Source organism: Oryzias latipes, chromosome 16 (assembly GCF_002234675.1).
Source record: "Oryzias latipes chromosome 16, ASM223467v1".
NCBI classification, from domain to species: domain Eukaryota; kingdom Metazoa; phylum Chordata; class Actinopteri; order Beloniformes; family Adrianichthyidae; genus Oryzias; species Oryzias latipes.
Window position 1 is genome coordinate 8,267,706 of NC_019874.2, and position 16,403 is coordinate 8,284,108.

The following is a 16,403-nucleotide window of genomic DNA, read 5'->3' on the forward strand; positions in this document are numbered from 1 at the left end:
GGCGTTGAGTCTTTAAACCTGATCGTAGGTCTGAATGTTCTGTAGATGTGAGAAAGACTGCTCACTCGCAGACGCGGAGCCAAACACACCCACCCCCGCTGCAGTGAGTGATGGGTAGCGGGTTTTACGTTACTAGAATCCCTGCGCGATTCACCTGCTACCTGTGCCCACAACTCCACCCCCCACCCCTACCCTCTGGTTTCTTCCTCACACATCCCGTCCCCGAAACTGCGCGCTCTTTCTCAGAGACGGGAGCGTGCAGTTTTAGGCACGGCAATTCACAGGTTTCCGGCTGGTACAAACTCTGTGAAATAATAGATAATAGTAAACTGATAGTTTTCTCTCCAAGCACCGCTACTACTGCGCGCCTCTGGCATCGCATCGCGCCCGAGAAGGACTGGTCTAATGAAAAAAAGAAAAAAAAAAGTATAATTAAAGATTTGTCTGCGAGCCACATGTGACCATCAAAAGAGCCATATATGGCTCGCGAGCCATAGGTTCCCGACCCCTGGTCTAAATCAATATCGGGCTCAACGCTTTGTACTTGCTTTTTTTGATTTGGTGGAGGCCTACTGCAGGGCAGTTACTAGAAGACATCTATGAAGGAACACTAATAAATGACAAATAAATGATAAATGACATCGAGATTGTCGGAAGAACAGTGAAAAAATATGTGGTTCACATTAGAAGCTGTTCATTTCACATTGAGTTGCTGTGTTTCATCGTTGTCGTGTTATGGCATTGTTTTTAAGTGATTTCTTAACCCTTGTGGTATCTAGGCACGTTAACGTTGGGATTGGGGTCAAGTATTTTGAGCACAAATGTTGAATCCATTACTAAAGTTCTTAGAGATGCTTGCTGTTAGAGGAGCTGAAAGATTTAAGGTTTCTTCAAGGAAAAGAATTCCATAAATTGGCAAAAAAGAAATTGCAAACACAAAAGAAGATAAATAAAAAATCAACATAAAAAACCCAACAAACTGAAGTATTTCTAAATTTCAACAAATATACCAAAATGCATGTACAAGAAAGGTGACAAGTGGAAATGACCAACATTTATATGGCTTTACACCTAATCCAGTGTAAAATGCTGAAAGAAATGCAAACAAAATGTGTCATATTTGTAAAAGTTGCATTAAACTGAAAGATATCTGTGTTTTCTGAACAGTTTAAAAGTTGAAACCATGTTCTGAAGTTCTAAAAGGACCCAACGTTTGTGAAGGAGTTGAACACTTATCATGGGGCTACATTTTTTCTTATTTTGCCTAAAATTTTTGACAAAATAAATTATAAAAAACAACAAAAACACAAGCACCCTTTACCTGATCGAGTTGAAAGTTTTGACAAGAAGATATCTGAAACAGCTGAAAGTATGAAGGAGAAATTAGGTGCAGCAAAAAGGTATGGATATTGAAGAGAATTTCAGTGGTGTGAAGCATTCACACCATGACAAATATTCTGTTTTTAGTCTGTTAGGTGCAGGTGGGCTGCAACCTGTCAAATATTTGCCAAATCAACAAATGAAGGTCATTCTTTTAGCTTTGATGGAAGTTAAATGCAACTGGAGACACGTCATTGTGTGTCATTGCCTTCAGAGGCATCACGCCTGTCAAAGGGTCTTTGATATGTCGTTTTTTTGAGAGAGCAAATCCTGGTTTATCAGCTTTTTTCCACATTCATCTGCATAATTATTGTTCCTGTTCTGCTGCAGAATTGGGGCTAAGAAACCCAGTGCTGCATAGTTTTACAGAGTAACTGTGTGATTTAAAAATAATCCTTAATGTTTCTCTTGCTGCTTTGCTGCTGAATCATGACTCATCAGGCTCAGGTCAGGAACTTAATCTTTCTGCCTGAGATGAGAGCAGAATCTGTTTTTTATCGACTGTGCACATGCAGCATGGAAGACATGCAGTATGTCAGGGCTGCTTTCCAGGGTGTACAGTCTGTGTCTCTATAGTCTCCACTGTTCACCTAACTTAAGTACATACTACACATCTTTGCATCACTGATACAGACATTCCACATCAACCACATAAACAAGCGAACATACTTGTTTATTCCAGCTGTAAACCCTATTCTTGCCACAAAGTGAACCTAATGTTTAGCACTAATGTGTTTCTCCTTTGATCAGCCCACTTTAGTCCTTCTCTGTCCTCTCCCATCACTCACAGAGACTGAATTTCGAGCAGCTGCAGAAGTGTGCTTGTGGAGCTGCAGAAACGATGGATTGCCCAGATTGGAAGATGCTGTGGGAGGTGTTGTGTAGGGAGTTGCCTGTAACCCCAGGATGACCTGACCGTCTCGATATTTAATAACAGTCTTAACCTGGGCCGGCAGTGGACGTGCTTCAGAGTACTGAGTACGGCTGTGGCTCCAACCTCTCACCCGAGCAAGGTTTCTAGAAAAAAGCATGGCAGAACTCGGAGGATTTGACTATTTCATTGCTCACCTCTGTACGACTGAAACTCTGCCTCACCAGCAGCATGGAAACCAAAGAGCCAACGGCTTTAGCTTTGTTAGATTTACTTCAATGTTTTCTGATGTTTGCACAATTAGTTGAACTGCACACATAAGCTCTGATTAAACAGCAGAACTCTTCACATTTGGCGTGTTGTAGAAAAAAGATTATTATCAGTGTTTTCATTCTTTTCAACACTGATAATAAGCTTTGTTGGTTCTGTATTTAATGCATTTTAATGAAATCTCCTTGACCCAACATGCTTCTTTCCTCCAAGCTGGGAGTCAGTTAGAATGTACGCATCTTGAAGGGATTTGTGCCTCAGGGAGTGAAGGTGTAACAAGCTGTAAACAAATATTTGCATAAGAATATTTTTAATGCAGAGAAAGAAAAAGTACCAATAAAGATAATTATTACACATAAGCAGTTGCCTACAGTCAAAATGTCAGTTTTAAATAAAAGTAATTTGGTCTCATAAAACTAAGGAAACCTATAGTTGTTGATGAACAGAACACATCAACTAATGAATTAAAAAAACAAAAACAAATTAAGAGTATCTGTACCTTTACAGTTTAAACAGATGTATTTAGAAAAAAGTAACACTATTTTTATACAGGAGGGATCACATTGTAAGACTTTTTTTTCAACTTTCTGTTTCTACGTATCAATAAAAGCGTGTTATCATCGCACATCAACATCCAGGTGAGCGCACTTGGAAATTGAAGCTATGTCTGAATTCTTTCACTACCATTTTGTAGTTCTGTCCAAATCTACAGTTTCAAAGTCACGTACCCCAGAAAGTCTCTGCGGAAAAACCACGATGCATAAATGCTCACTAGATTGGTGAAAATAGACCACAATGCATTGGTTTTGAACAATTTTTGTGAAACAAATGCATTTAAATATATTTTTTAAATAAACCATCAATGTTATCATCACCAGAACACAGTGGATTCACCATTAGTCTTTGTAAAACACTCATATCGATTTGATTTTAAATTTGTTAAAATCATAATCCCTGCAAAAAAAATAAAAAAAATTGTAAGTTTGGTGTCTGGATTGCTTTTAAAATCCATTCGGAATTCGGAACCAGCCAGAGAGTTCTGATGTAGCTAAGAGTTTCTGTCATTAAACTCTGAATCAGCAAAAATAGTCTAGCTTTTCTGTCAGCAGCAGAAACAAACGCGTCTGATAGTATCTCAGAACTGTGGAACTCCCAATATTAACCTTTTTTATTTCAGCAAGACGTCATTTTAACAGGGAAGAGCAGAGTTCCCAGAATGCACCAGTACACACTGCACAGAGCTGCTCCTGTTTCAGGAGCATCAATGAAAACTTCTGTTAGACACTTTAGGGAAACACAAACTCCGTTTTCACTCTCTGAGGTTTATCAGGCAGCTCTACCATCAGCTGGAGCACAGACAGTCGCTGCTCTGCACCTAAAAGCCCCCAGCTGTGAGGCTCAGGTGGGCGCTATCCTTCCACAAAGACAATTTATGCCGTTATAATGTGTTTTAACCAACTTACATTTTTGTCAGATAAATGCATCAAGACATTAAAGAAAAACACAATTAGAAACATCAAACCACAACAAGAATCAAGTTTCTTATGCACAAGGGAGAAAAGCAAGTATGACGGAAGAAAGTCCACCACCCTTCTCCTCTCAAAGTGTCTGCTTCTCCCAGTTCTCCTTTTATTAAGAATTCAAGTTGGAGGTTAGAATTTCCAAACAAAGAGAAAAGTTCATTAGGGCAGTGTTTTTCAACCTTTTTTGCGCCACGGCACACTTTAACCTTGACAAAAATCCCGCGGCACACCAGCATCCAAAAAAAAAAAAAAAAACAGAAATTCATGGTCTGTATTGATCGACAGCCCCCCCCCCGCCCGCCCGCAATCTCACGTGCATTTTTGTGATAATTGTGGCCGGAAAAGCAGGAAGTTGCGGCTGTTTTTTCTAAGAGATGAAATGAAAGTTAAATTAGAAAAATTTAGAAACTGTTTGTTTGTTGGGGTTTCAAGGCGTTTCGCAAGGACAACTCATTGTGCGCTGGGACACTGGCTCTTTAAGCCAATGCATCATGGGAGATGTAGTGTGAAAAGTGCCGAAAACTTGCAGAAAGACTGGCGTCTCTGAGATTTATTGTATTGTCCACTTGTTTCACGGTCTGACACCGGACTCTGTGCAAAGCTACACCACTAAAGAAGAGCTTTAGCCGGTATTTTTGTTAGAACTGAGCGACTTTATCAGCAGAATTAAGAACAAGGAAGTGAAGACTTTAAGCACTTCTGATTGGTCAGACTGATGACATGTGATTAAGCCTTCAAGAATGATTGGTGGAGACAGTTAAAGGGACGGGACTTTTCCGCAAACTGTCATAGCTGCAGGGAAATCGCGGTAGCGTCATTCTTATCAAAATTTCTTTAATAGAATTAAATAAACACAAAGAAAAAGTAATTTTAAGATCTTTCATATTCCTAACTACTCAGTGTTTTATCAGGGCCTGTTTGGATGAACAAAGAGCTGATATCCTGGAGATGGGAAATGTTTTTAGATCAGTGAATGATTAATGAAGGTAATTTCTCCACGGCACACTTGACCATCTCCCACGGCACACTAGTGTGCCGCGGCACACTGGTTGAAAAACACTGCATTAGGGGGTGTCATATAATGAACCATTTGAGAGGGTTCTAAGTTCAAACAGTATTTCTTATCAGTTAAGGACAGTGTGTCGTAAAACCCCCTCATAACTGGGGATGAGAAGCAGATGAACAAACACACAAAGCTGTTTCTAAAAAGGTCAAAAGGTCAATCTGAGTTAACATTTAAAATACATTTAAACAATTACATTTAAGCAATGATAAAATAAAACAATTTCCTTCACAATTTTACATTTTGCAATTACTGCACGGATAAAAATTGGTCATACATGAGTATGCCAGGAAAAAGTGAGAAAAGTTGTGGTCTTTGTTTTACTGTAAAGCATTTTGGGCTATCAGATGTTGTTTTATGAAGGTGCTTTGTGGATGAAATTACCATCTGCCAGTTAACAGTAAAGTCAGTTTAAAGCAAAAAGAAAAACCGATGAACTCATTTCACTTGTTGAGAACTAAAGACCATTTTAAACAAAACCTTGAGTTAAAAAAATGTTTTTGTTCAAATAAATAGAAATTTTATTTTCTATTTAAGTAGATTTCATGTGAGGGAGATGTGACCAAAGACACTGTGACTGTGGCAGTACAAGGTTCCCTGGTGTCACATCAGCTGGATACGTGTCACTCACCGCAGGATCATCAGCGCTTGGTGGATTGAAACAGAGACGATGACAATCTGAGAGACTTCTGCTGAGACATGGCAGGACAAAGGCTGTGTGCCTTGGGCAGACTTTTTCCTTCCCTCTCACATTTAGAGGTTACTCCAGCTGTCACAATCAGAGCTTTTTATCACTTGACACTGGACATGGATGTTTGCTGCTTAATATTTTGGGAAAAGGAATCTTCAAAAAAAAAATTGTTGTTTTCTGAGTTTGCTGTGCACGCATGAAATCCTCTGCTGATTCTTTTTAGTGTTGATGATGCAGATGAAGGCTTTTGTGAATTCAACAATCAGATGGCTGACAAAAAGTTTGATTTTGGTTGATGTAATTCACGTTTGCTGTTAAATCTCAGGAAATGTTTACCCACTTCTTTGAATCAGAATCTGTCTGGATGAAGGATAAGCTACACTGACCTTTTCACAGTTGGTACATTATACGTATCTACATGTTGCTTTGTTGATGAAATGCCTTGTCTTGACGACTGTTTCTTTGTCTGTGCCCCCTCCTCCCTTTTCCACGTAGACACTCCACTCAACAGCAAACCAATAAAGTCATCACTAGCACAAGCCATCTCATCAAACAGCTGTCTGACATCATCAGTGGGTCCTCACGGGTATGTCCTGCTGCTGATCCCAACATTTACTCAGTGCCACAAAGAAACAACCAATTATGTGTCATTTGTTCAAATCCAATCCTGCTTTGTTTTACAGCAAGACCGCCTGCGCCTCACCAGGCTAAAGACGGAACTCTCAGAGTCTGTGCAGCGATACGGAGATCTACAGAAGGTACAATCGTTCGCTGTTTCCATCAACAAAAACAAACTTTAGAAGAATGAATCAACAGATCTGCTTCACTGACAGAAGTGTGCATGAAGCCGATGCTCTCGGAAATCAGTTTGACCCTTTCTTTTCCTCTGTTCCCCTTTCAGAAAATTGCAGAACGCTCAAGGGCCTTGCTGCCACCGGCACAGACTGACAAGAAGGTGATCTTAACAGAGATTGAATGTGCTTCTTTTGCTTCTCTTCCCTTCCTTGGAGGACAATGTGAAGTAAAGTTTTTCTGCACTTAGCTTCCCCCACAGAAGTCCTCTGAAGTCCCTTCTGGTCATTTGATACTTAATCCATCCTGTCCATTTCTGATACACTCGGACATTTCTTGTTTCATATTTTGATTTGATTCAACCATTTGTGAGGTCACTGGAGAATAAACATTTTTGAGGAGCAGGCTGGGGCTGAAGAAAACAAACAACTTGTAGCATTTTGATTTTGCAGTGACTCGTGTGAGCCACTGGGAAAAAAAAGCCAATTTTTACTGGGGCGGGGGGCAGTACGAGCATGATATATTGTTCTTGCATCTGTTATATCTACGGTTAGGGAGTTGCTGTCCATTGTTAGTGCAAATACAGGCTGATCAGCTACAGAGTTTGCACAGCAATGATCCAAGGATCTTACCTTAAAGCCTGTTCCACAGAAACCCTGATGTGTAGATGTTATGCAGTCTTCAAGGGGTGTTGTCAGCTGCATTTGTTCCAGCAGCACCCTGTTCCTTCTGCTCCTTCTTTATTATCTGCTGCGTAGGCTTAACATGCTCAATCCATAGCCCAGGTGAAATCCTCATTTAAATAGCGTGGTTTGGTCTTAATAAATCACCGACAAATCAACATTGAATGCATTAGCAGTTTTCTGAGTCGGATCTGAACAATGCAAAGATTTTATTGTTTTGTGGAGGAAGTGGAGACAGAAGTGAGTCACCAGCTGAATTGTGAAATCACATCCATTTACATTTTGAACTACTTTTTTAAACCTGTGCCAACATTACTGAATACCTCCCACACGCGTGAAAATTAGCATCATGGTCCAGAATCAATAAGAAGGAACGTGAAATAATGTCAAACTGTCAGCAACATGCAAACTTGTACGGTGAGATGTCAGGTGGATCAACTCAGTCTGCATGCAGTCCTTTCCATCAGTGTGATGAACTAATGTATTCCAGCGTGGTATGTGTCTCTGTGGGTGGGTGAGCGTGTTGTTGCAGAGTTCGGTGAGGAAGAGTGAGTCACAGAGTGGCCAGCAGACAGAACTCTGTGACTCAGCTCAGGTTGGCCCCCACGCTTTGACAGATGCTGGCCTCTCCAAACAGAATTAGTAGCGCAATCAGCCATACAGAGGTGGAACATATTAGCAATGCAAAATAGTCGAGCACAGCGCCGTCTTTCCTTTGGTGTGCTTTTTTTTGCCCACCCCTACAAAGCATGTGTGTGTGTGTGTGTGTGTGCGCCTCTTTTCCAGCCTCCCAATAGTCCTGTGCTGCACTGAATGCTGCTTGTTCGGCTTTAAACAGCATTTCCTTCCGTTTGCATCCCATTACATGAGTATGCTGTGTATTGAACAGTGCAGAATAGAATGTCCTCTGTGCAAAATTAAGTAAGGGTCAATGGCCGACGTAGTGTGCGTTATTACTTTTTAACGCACGCCGTGGAAGCCTGAACCGTGCGTTAAAAAGTAATAACGCACACTTCGAAGGTCATTAACCCGCTTATACCATGGTCACTTACAAAAGCAATACATATTAACTAGTTTTTAGTCTTTTATTCTTGTTTTTTTTTCTGATTTGGATCGCTTTCATCACAAAAAGCTGACGTCGCATCACATAACAAATAGTCCGCGTCACGCCGCACCACCGCTGCAGTCAAGATTCGGCGATATATTTATGCTGATCTTTCCAATGGGTTGAATAAAGCATCAGTTCAGAGAGAAAGTTCTCCTCTTACCCCTTGTTTTTGATGAAGCAAAAGGTTGTTTTAAAGAAGCCGGCGCAGCGATAAAAAACTATTAAGCTAGGCGACCGGAACCTCTTTTTTCATAGTGCGGTTATCAGGTTTTAATGCACACCCAGCAGCCAATCAGAATCGAGTATTCACCTGGACCATGGTATAATAATAATTAATACATTTGGAGTGTATAGTTATAACAGCCTAGAAACATGGTTTTATCCAAATATAGGGTACAAGGAAAGGGAATGAAGAAATTCTTATACGTGAAAATATTCTAAAGTGAATTCTTATTGTATTCAGTACTTCTGTACAAGGTCCATCATTTGTGCATTAAGTGCTGGTTTTGTATGAATGTCTATTTATACAAGCTGGACAGCGTTGATGAAGGTGTTTCCCTTCTTCTTCTTCCCTATCAAAATTGGTTGAAATCCCTCTTTTTCCCTTTTTAATTTTTGTTGTAATTTGGACTTAGCTATTTCTCTGTGTGCCTCTGACACACAGTAACACAAACAAACACTTTTTAAATGTCAAAGAATCATACTTTAGGTCTATCCTAATTAATCTAGAGAAGCTAATCTAAGTCCAGCTAAAGAGAAAATAGACAGTGTTAGTATTTTTCTACCTTTTTTAATGAACCCATAATCTCCCGGACACGTTTCCTTAAAATTAAAATGATGTATTTATGCCACACAAGTGGACCACACTTGATGTTTTTCTTTTACATTGATGTCACCATGAGTTCTCATGTCTTAAAATAGAATAAACAAATATTTACAATCTTACAGGTTAAAAGGACTTGGATCTATATTTTCTTTCATTACAGCAACAGAAAGTCTATGTAAAGCAAAACTTTCTTTTAAACTGAAAACTGATGCTGATAGAGCCTCCATCACTGGGCTGCAGTATCAGACATGCAGGAATGAAAACATGACTGGTCCTGATAATTTACCTCATTTTTTTTCAAAAGCAGCCTTGGTGTATGTTGTAGCTTCTATTCAGCACAGTCTTGTCAGCAAAGATTTGTTGGTTTCTTGCCCGATTACACCAATGCTCAGCCAAGTAAGTATCTAATCCAGTGACTAATCTTGGAGACACTTAGCATCTCCCTGCCAACACTCAGCAAAGGGATCCAGTGGGTTTTGAGCGGAGACATGCCGGCCCCCACAGGCCTGATGACTAGCTTAGAAGATGGACCATCTGACCACTGCATTGGATGGACCAGAGACTGATCTTAATTTACCTTATGTGGCTTCTCATACCAGCACCTTATTTTTTTACGTCATGGATTTGTTTTTTTTGGCTGGAAATAATGGTGTCCAACCAAACAAGTGCATACATCTGGCCTCTGCTCTCATAGTGTAAAAAAATAAAAAAGGCCCCACTTGAACAAAGATGCACAATGCTAAACAGATACGGGTGGTTTGGGGGTTGGGGGGCAGTGTATGGATTAAAGGTAACTTATGATTTTACAGGGAGAAAATTATAGCGAGAAAAAACCAAATAAATCACCAACTTTGTCAAGTAGCTGTGGGAAGCTGAATTTCTCTTCAAATCCCAAAATAACATGTTTGCTTTTGCATGTGCTGGTGTGTTGGCTCCAACAGAGTCCCCAGGTTTTAACCAGTGAGATAAATGAGGAAGGCCTGCTTTTTGGAGACGGACCAGCTCCAGACAGAGCTCAAGTGTTCCTGTCCGAGATAAGTGAGGAAGACATGGAGGTGCTTCGTGAGAGGGAGAATGCCCTGCTTCAAATTGAAGTGAGTATTTGAGTTCTGTCTTTGGCACAGGTGCATGCTGTGGAGTATGTGGTTCATTCCTGTTATTTGCGTTGTCTTCTCATACACTGATCGTTTACACCAGGGGTGTCAAACTCATTTTCACCAAGGGCCACATCAGCATAGTGGTTGTCCTCAAAGGGCCAGATATAACTTATACATGTAACTAAATGTAATGAAAAATGAATGTAACTACTCCTTAATGTTAAATAAGTCATTATTTATTTATTATAACTTTTTAAAGTGACAATTGCAGTTGCATTAAAAAACATGTTTGCTTGTTACTCTAGCATGAATCCTTTTTAAATTGATTCTGTCATGTTAGGTTATATGGACAGTGTTTAAGTCCTAATCTATATTTGCTCAATCCAATATTTCAAGTCCGATTCCCCCTAGATATGAATAAATACACACCAAGTTTTCTTTTTTCTTTTAAGAAATTAAAAACTTTTATGCTCTCGCGGGCCACATGAAATGACATGGAGGGCCACATTTGGCCCCCAGGCCTTGAGTTTGACACATGGGGTTTACACTCTATGCATATCAGATATTTTTGTGACAGAACAGCGCACTGTTAATGTTCTTATGAGGTGGTTAGCACTCTGACCTCTCAGTTGAGAAAGCCCTGGTTCAAATCGCATATGGGTGCTTTCTGTGTGGAGTTTGCATGCTTCCCTTGGGCATCAGTGGGTTTTCTACAGGAACTTTAGCTTCCTCCCACAATACAAAAACATGCTGCACAGGTTCACTGGTATCTCTAAATTGCCTCAAGGTGTGAGACCCTGCGACAAACTGGTGACCTGTTCAGGGTGCACCCTCCTTCACCCAACTGTAACTGGGTTGGCTCCACCAGCCTTGTGACCCCAAAAGGGATTCAATGAGTTCAGAAGATGGATGGATGGTTATGTCATGTTCATTCAGACAAAAACCACAGTCATCGAGCAAAAATGTATCACTTTCTTCTTGTTGTAATTGAGGATGTTCACTGGATTTCAATATAATAATATTTGTGCAAGAATGTAAGCATGTGCAACATAACTAAAAGGTGGTACTTTTTGAAAAAAAACTCATTTTTTTGTCTTATACCACGATATTAATATTAATTTTTCAGACTCTTGGGAAAGATTTTAGACTGTCTGAAAAGCTCCCTGACAACAGAGGTGCACTGAACATGCTGCTCCATTTGTGCAAGTCACAGTCTTTTTAGGACTCACTGTAGAGTGATTTAAAGCTTTTCTATTAGCATATGACTGAAAGAAAGTAAAAGCCTGACACATGCTGCTACAACCTGCTTTTATGGTGATAAGTCTTTACACAGCGGCCCTGCTTCTGATGACAGCTTGCCATCCACCAGTTTGAAGACTGATTATAATGTTTTAGGAGCACTTTGCCACATAATGAAGATGTATCTCTGCGGCCAGTTGGAGCTGTCAGAACTTTGTCAATGCTTAAATTCGGCTAATCCTGTTGCAAGAGCCCAGTTCCAAGTATGAGCGACGAAAGGGCGGGCATCAGTGCCTGTGCAGAGATTCATGTGGTGAGAGCCTCACAGTACAAATGACAGCCTCATTTTAACACTGAAGAAGATAGGCCAGGATGATGATTGGTTTTCAGACGGGGGCTTCTTCTCCACTCACAGCAGTTTGGATAAGTGTCACCCACTGCACTGGAGGAGTCAGGGGACTTACTGCTGTTCCTCTGGGAGGAATATTATCTGTCAATGTTCTCTTTTACTTTCATACAATCTTCACCTGATGTTTTTTAATCCAAACAAGCCCCCCCCCCCCCCCCCCCACACACACACACACACACACACACACACCCACGTGCTCACTAAAAAAGTTGAATTCCATCTCAACACTTTTCTATGAGGTCCCCCTCCCAGGTGAACCCGAGGAGCAGGTTTCTGTCATCGTTATCACTAAAAAAGTTTGGATCTGAGGTTAATTGCGTCTTCCTCAGAGACTGGGTGGAAGTGTGGCAGAGGCTTGGAGTCTGCAGATGAGATTGCAGGTGGTAGTAAACTAACTGGAAGCAACAGCATCTGTAGCACCCTAGGTGTTGAAAAGGTTGACGACTGAAAGCTTTTGTCCAAGAACCAGCGTAAAATGGATTCAACTGTGCCATGAAATGGCATGTTTGTGTTAAATACTTAAGAAACTGTATACATAAAAGCTTCAACGCCACCACTTGTTCAACATCAGTGTATTGTTCTAGGTTGCCAGCCGAGCCTGAGAGCTGCTTTGCTCTAAGGGTTTAAGTTTTTCATGGTTCCAAGCTTTGGTTTTTGGATATATTTAAACAGTAAAATATTATAGAGTTCATCTGTTTTATCATGTTTAACCCTTGTGCTATCTTAGATGACCCCACCCTTACATTGACGTGTTTTCCGTACCATGACAAAGGTGGATAGATTTCATGTAATCCATGGACACCAGTGAAGATCACAAATCATTGAAGAAAAAAGGTTCAGAGCACTGTCTAGTGGGTCTAGATGACCCCACTCCCAATGTTAAAGTGCCTAGGATAGCACAAGGGTTACATGAAATCCTACCACAGACAATTAAATACAGACAATTCTGCACCTTTCTTCGTATAAATGCAAAACTGACAGACAGAAACTAAGCTCTAAACGACAGTTACCCTTGCTTTGGCGGAGTTGCTTCAATTTTTGAACCTTCTTAAAAGAGACATCTAACATAAAAAAAAAACATAGCAATAACCTGGAAAGGCTGACTTTGGAAGTAACTGCTCGCCTGAAGTTCAGAGATGTGTTACATAATGCAGCAAAATAAAGTTTTGGGAAGAGACCGACAAGTTCTGTTTGTAAAAAGCTAGTCTTTCAGCGTGGAGGACGTGCAGAAGCCGAGCTATGCAATTTGATAAGAGAGGAAGCTCTGCTGTTGTTGGAGGAGCTGCATTTTACATGAAAAGGCTTATTAAGAAGCAGAGGGCTTTTCAATTGTGGTTGGAAAAGACACACAAGAGGCTGAGAAGGCTAAAGGAAGTCTCTCCTCCTCTTGATAATGAACAGTTCCCAAAATGTAGTGCAACAGAAGTCTGGATCAGTTGTCAAACATGGAGTCAGTGAACCAAGAGTCCTAATTGTGTAACACAGGAGGAGATAGAAAACTGAGTATGAAGACTTACTTGACAGGCAGGTGAAATCAAAAGACATACTTGGAAATAAAAGCTGAAACAGTTCATGTTAGTTTATGTCTTTAGCTAGGTTTACACCGCCTTCTGCAAGGCACACTCAAGCAGACACTTCCAATAAAAAAGTCTATGTATGATTTGGGCTTCCACATTTGACCTTTGCAATTGCAAAACTCTCACACTCACGTGTAGCTACAGACATTTTTAAGACATTTCTGAGCTCTATAAATGAAACGCACGGCCATCGAATTGAAAGTTAAACCAGGCTGAACTTTGACCAATCAGGGACTGTGATTTGGTGGGGATGTCTGAATGCTATTGTTCACCTTTCAGCATATCCCCCTTTAGGAGTCGCCACAGCGGAGCACCTTTCCCTGATTTGCACGGTTGGTTTGGCAGAGATGTTTATGCCGTATGCCCTTCTTGATCCTGTATTTCATCCAGGCTGGGCATCAGCACAGGGGGACCCAGACCTGGGCCCCCTTGTGGCTAAAAACGTTAGGTGGTAACGTGAAGAGACTTGACCAAAGACCCACACTGGATGAAGCTCGGTGTTGTGGACCCTGGGAAAATGGTGATGCATGGATGGTGTCCACTTCATTTCACATAAGTGCCAACTATTCGTAAAGTGATCATGGAGGAGAAATTAATAGTTGTTGTTTGTGCGCGGTTGGAATTCTATGACACCAAGCCTTTCACATATCGGGGAGGGGGGCCCTATTTATTTATTTATTTATTTATTTATTTATATTTTATTTATTTTTAATTCGTCAATACTTGTTTTTATATTTTGTACTTTGTGTTATATTTTTATATGAAAAGTGCTTTATAAATAAAGTTTGATTTGATTTGATTATCGTAATGAACCTTTGAGAGAAAAAGTCGTTAGATTTACACCGCTTCGAAATTTCACAGTAAGTCTCTTCCAACAGTGAGTATATGTGTCAGTATTGGCCAGCAACTGCCCAGTGTGAACATGGGGTAAACACGCGTTCAAGAAGGCATGTTCTTGAGCGCATGTCACATGGCTGGTGTGTACGTAGCTTGTGTAGAAATCCAGAGATCCATAGTTTATCCTCCTGCACTGAAAGATAGCCAGATACCTCATGTAGTTTTTAATTGATTTATTTAAATCTTTATCACTGTAACAGAGCAGGAAACCATTTACACACAATTGCATTTACTTCATGTTTGTGTGTCAAGCAGCATTAGTGAAGCTTAAACAACCATTTCTAAAGAGCTGCTGCAGCACATATGCAGCAACCTCGTTGTAAAATTGAAGATTTTTTCTTTTTCATATGCACATGCCTTTTCTCTGTGCGTCTGGTTTTTATGAAACAGAAAAAGTGTTGATCTTTTACAGCGACTGTACATAAAAGTCAAAACAATTTCAAGTGCTCACCTGAAATGCCTCATCGCCTCACTGAACACAACGTGATGACTTACAGTTAAAACGCTGTTTACGATAAGAATTCTGGTGATTCTCTAAGCATTACCACTCATCTATCTTTTAAACTTAACAGTGACTACAGCATAAAGTCTTAAACCTTTTACTTTGCTTTGTTTACATTTTATAATGATTTATATTTGGTAAAAGTCCCTCACGTTAGCCTTCCTCAACGGGTTGGGTGTGGGCATACCTTTGGATCTAAAAAGCACTGTGTTTGCTGTAATTATTACCATTATGTAAAGAAGGTGCAGCTGACTGCAGGTCACAGGTACTGGCCCAAAACTGTCGCAAAGTCGGCTAGACTTGAACCAGAGGGCAACGACAGAGACAAAGTCACAGCCTGTGGGCGCCTGTCCCAGCACGGCCTTCCATCCTGCAGCTCTTAACATCTCCTCTCTCTGTCTGTTTGCTACTGGAGGACTCCTCCCACAATGCTTCCTGCTCTTGATGCCGTTAGCCCCCCCCCCCCCCCCCCCCCCCCCCCCCCCCCACACACACACACACACACAGCTCACCGTTACGGCTGCAGCTGTTGGGATGACACTGAAACCACAATAGAGTGAGCTGTGGAAGGTCATTGCTCCTCTGCAGAGGAACCTCCGTCCAGCATCATTTTCATCCAACCACCACAATTGTTGTATCTAAACCTCGTCTTAGTGCTTTATCTTTCCTTTTTTTCCAATCATTGAACATAAATGAAGCACTTTTACAATAATGTGCAAAAACACTTTTATGACACTAAAACACAAATTTATAGCAACTGTGCCATAAAAAAGTGAGATTTTTAATCTCAGTTATCTTAAAAAAACATTTAAAACTGATGTTCATAACTAACATGTCTGAAAAGAAATGACATGTATGACACAATGACACAGCTCATGTGATTACCAGGGCTTTCCTAACCGCCTCACAGAGAGAACTGCTGTCTGTGCTGGTGCAGCCAAATCTCAGTGCTGCAGTGGATACATCCTGATGCAGAATGTCAAAGACTGTAACATGTAACTGGATTAAACAGATTAAAGGCTAATTGATCTTGTTGTTTGTGGACATGAGTGGATTTTATCCTTCAGTGAATGTTTGCAATGAAAGACAACTATAGACGTGCTGCCATCACGAGGAAAAGAATCCTGTATATGTTGATAAATAGAAGACATTTAACATAAAAATGTTTATTTTGCTTGAGAAAATCCAATAAACCAACAAGTGCAATAAAAATTAATCAAATAACACATATAATAATCTTTAACTATTAGTCCCACACGTATCAGCATAACAGCTTATAAAAAAACTATAATCACAGTAACAGTTACAGTGAATTTCCCTTAAAATGTCTGATTTCTGGCCATTTCTTTTGCTAAGTCATCAGGCTACGTCAGTTTCATCTTTACTCCATTTACTTCTATGAAAATGATGATGATGAAAAGCTTCTAGCATCTTCTATTTAGGGGAAAGTCTAAAGTGACCCTCAGCCTCCTGAA

The 16,403-nt window shown here is 40.4% G+C and overlaps 1 protein-coding gene across 3 annotated transcripts in view; it reads left to right on the forward strand.

Annotated features, from left to right (window-relative positions):
- tsnare1 (t-SNARE domain containing 1) overlaps positions 1 to 16,403 on the forward strand; it is a 182,395-nt gene that overhangs the window by 97,687 nt on the left and 68,305 nt on the right. For all 3 annotated transcript variants that reach the window (XR_002291925.1, XM_011484938.2, XM_020709969.2), the window contains 4 exons: positions 6,294 to 6,384; positions 6,482 to 6,556; positions 6,700 to 6,753; positions 10,149 to 10,301. Coding sequence is in view for 2 of the 3 variants with exons in the window: in XM_011484938.2 (XP_011483240.1) it covers positions 6,294 to 6,384; positions 6,482 to 6,556; positions 6,700 to 6,753; positions 10,149 to 10,301 (373 nt within the window). In the remaining variant the exon portion in view is untranslated. The remainder of the gene's footprint in view (positions 1 to 6,293; positions 6,385 to 6,481; positions 6,557 to 6,699; positions 6,754 to 10,148; positions 10,302 to 16,403) is intronic.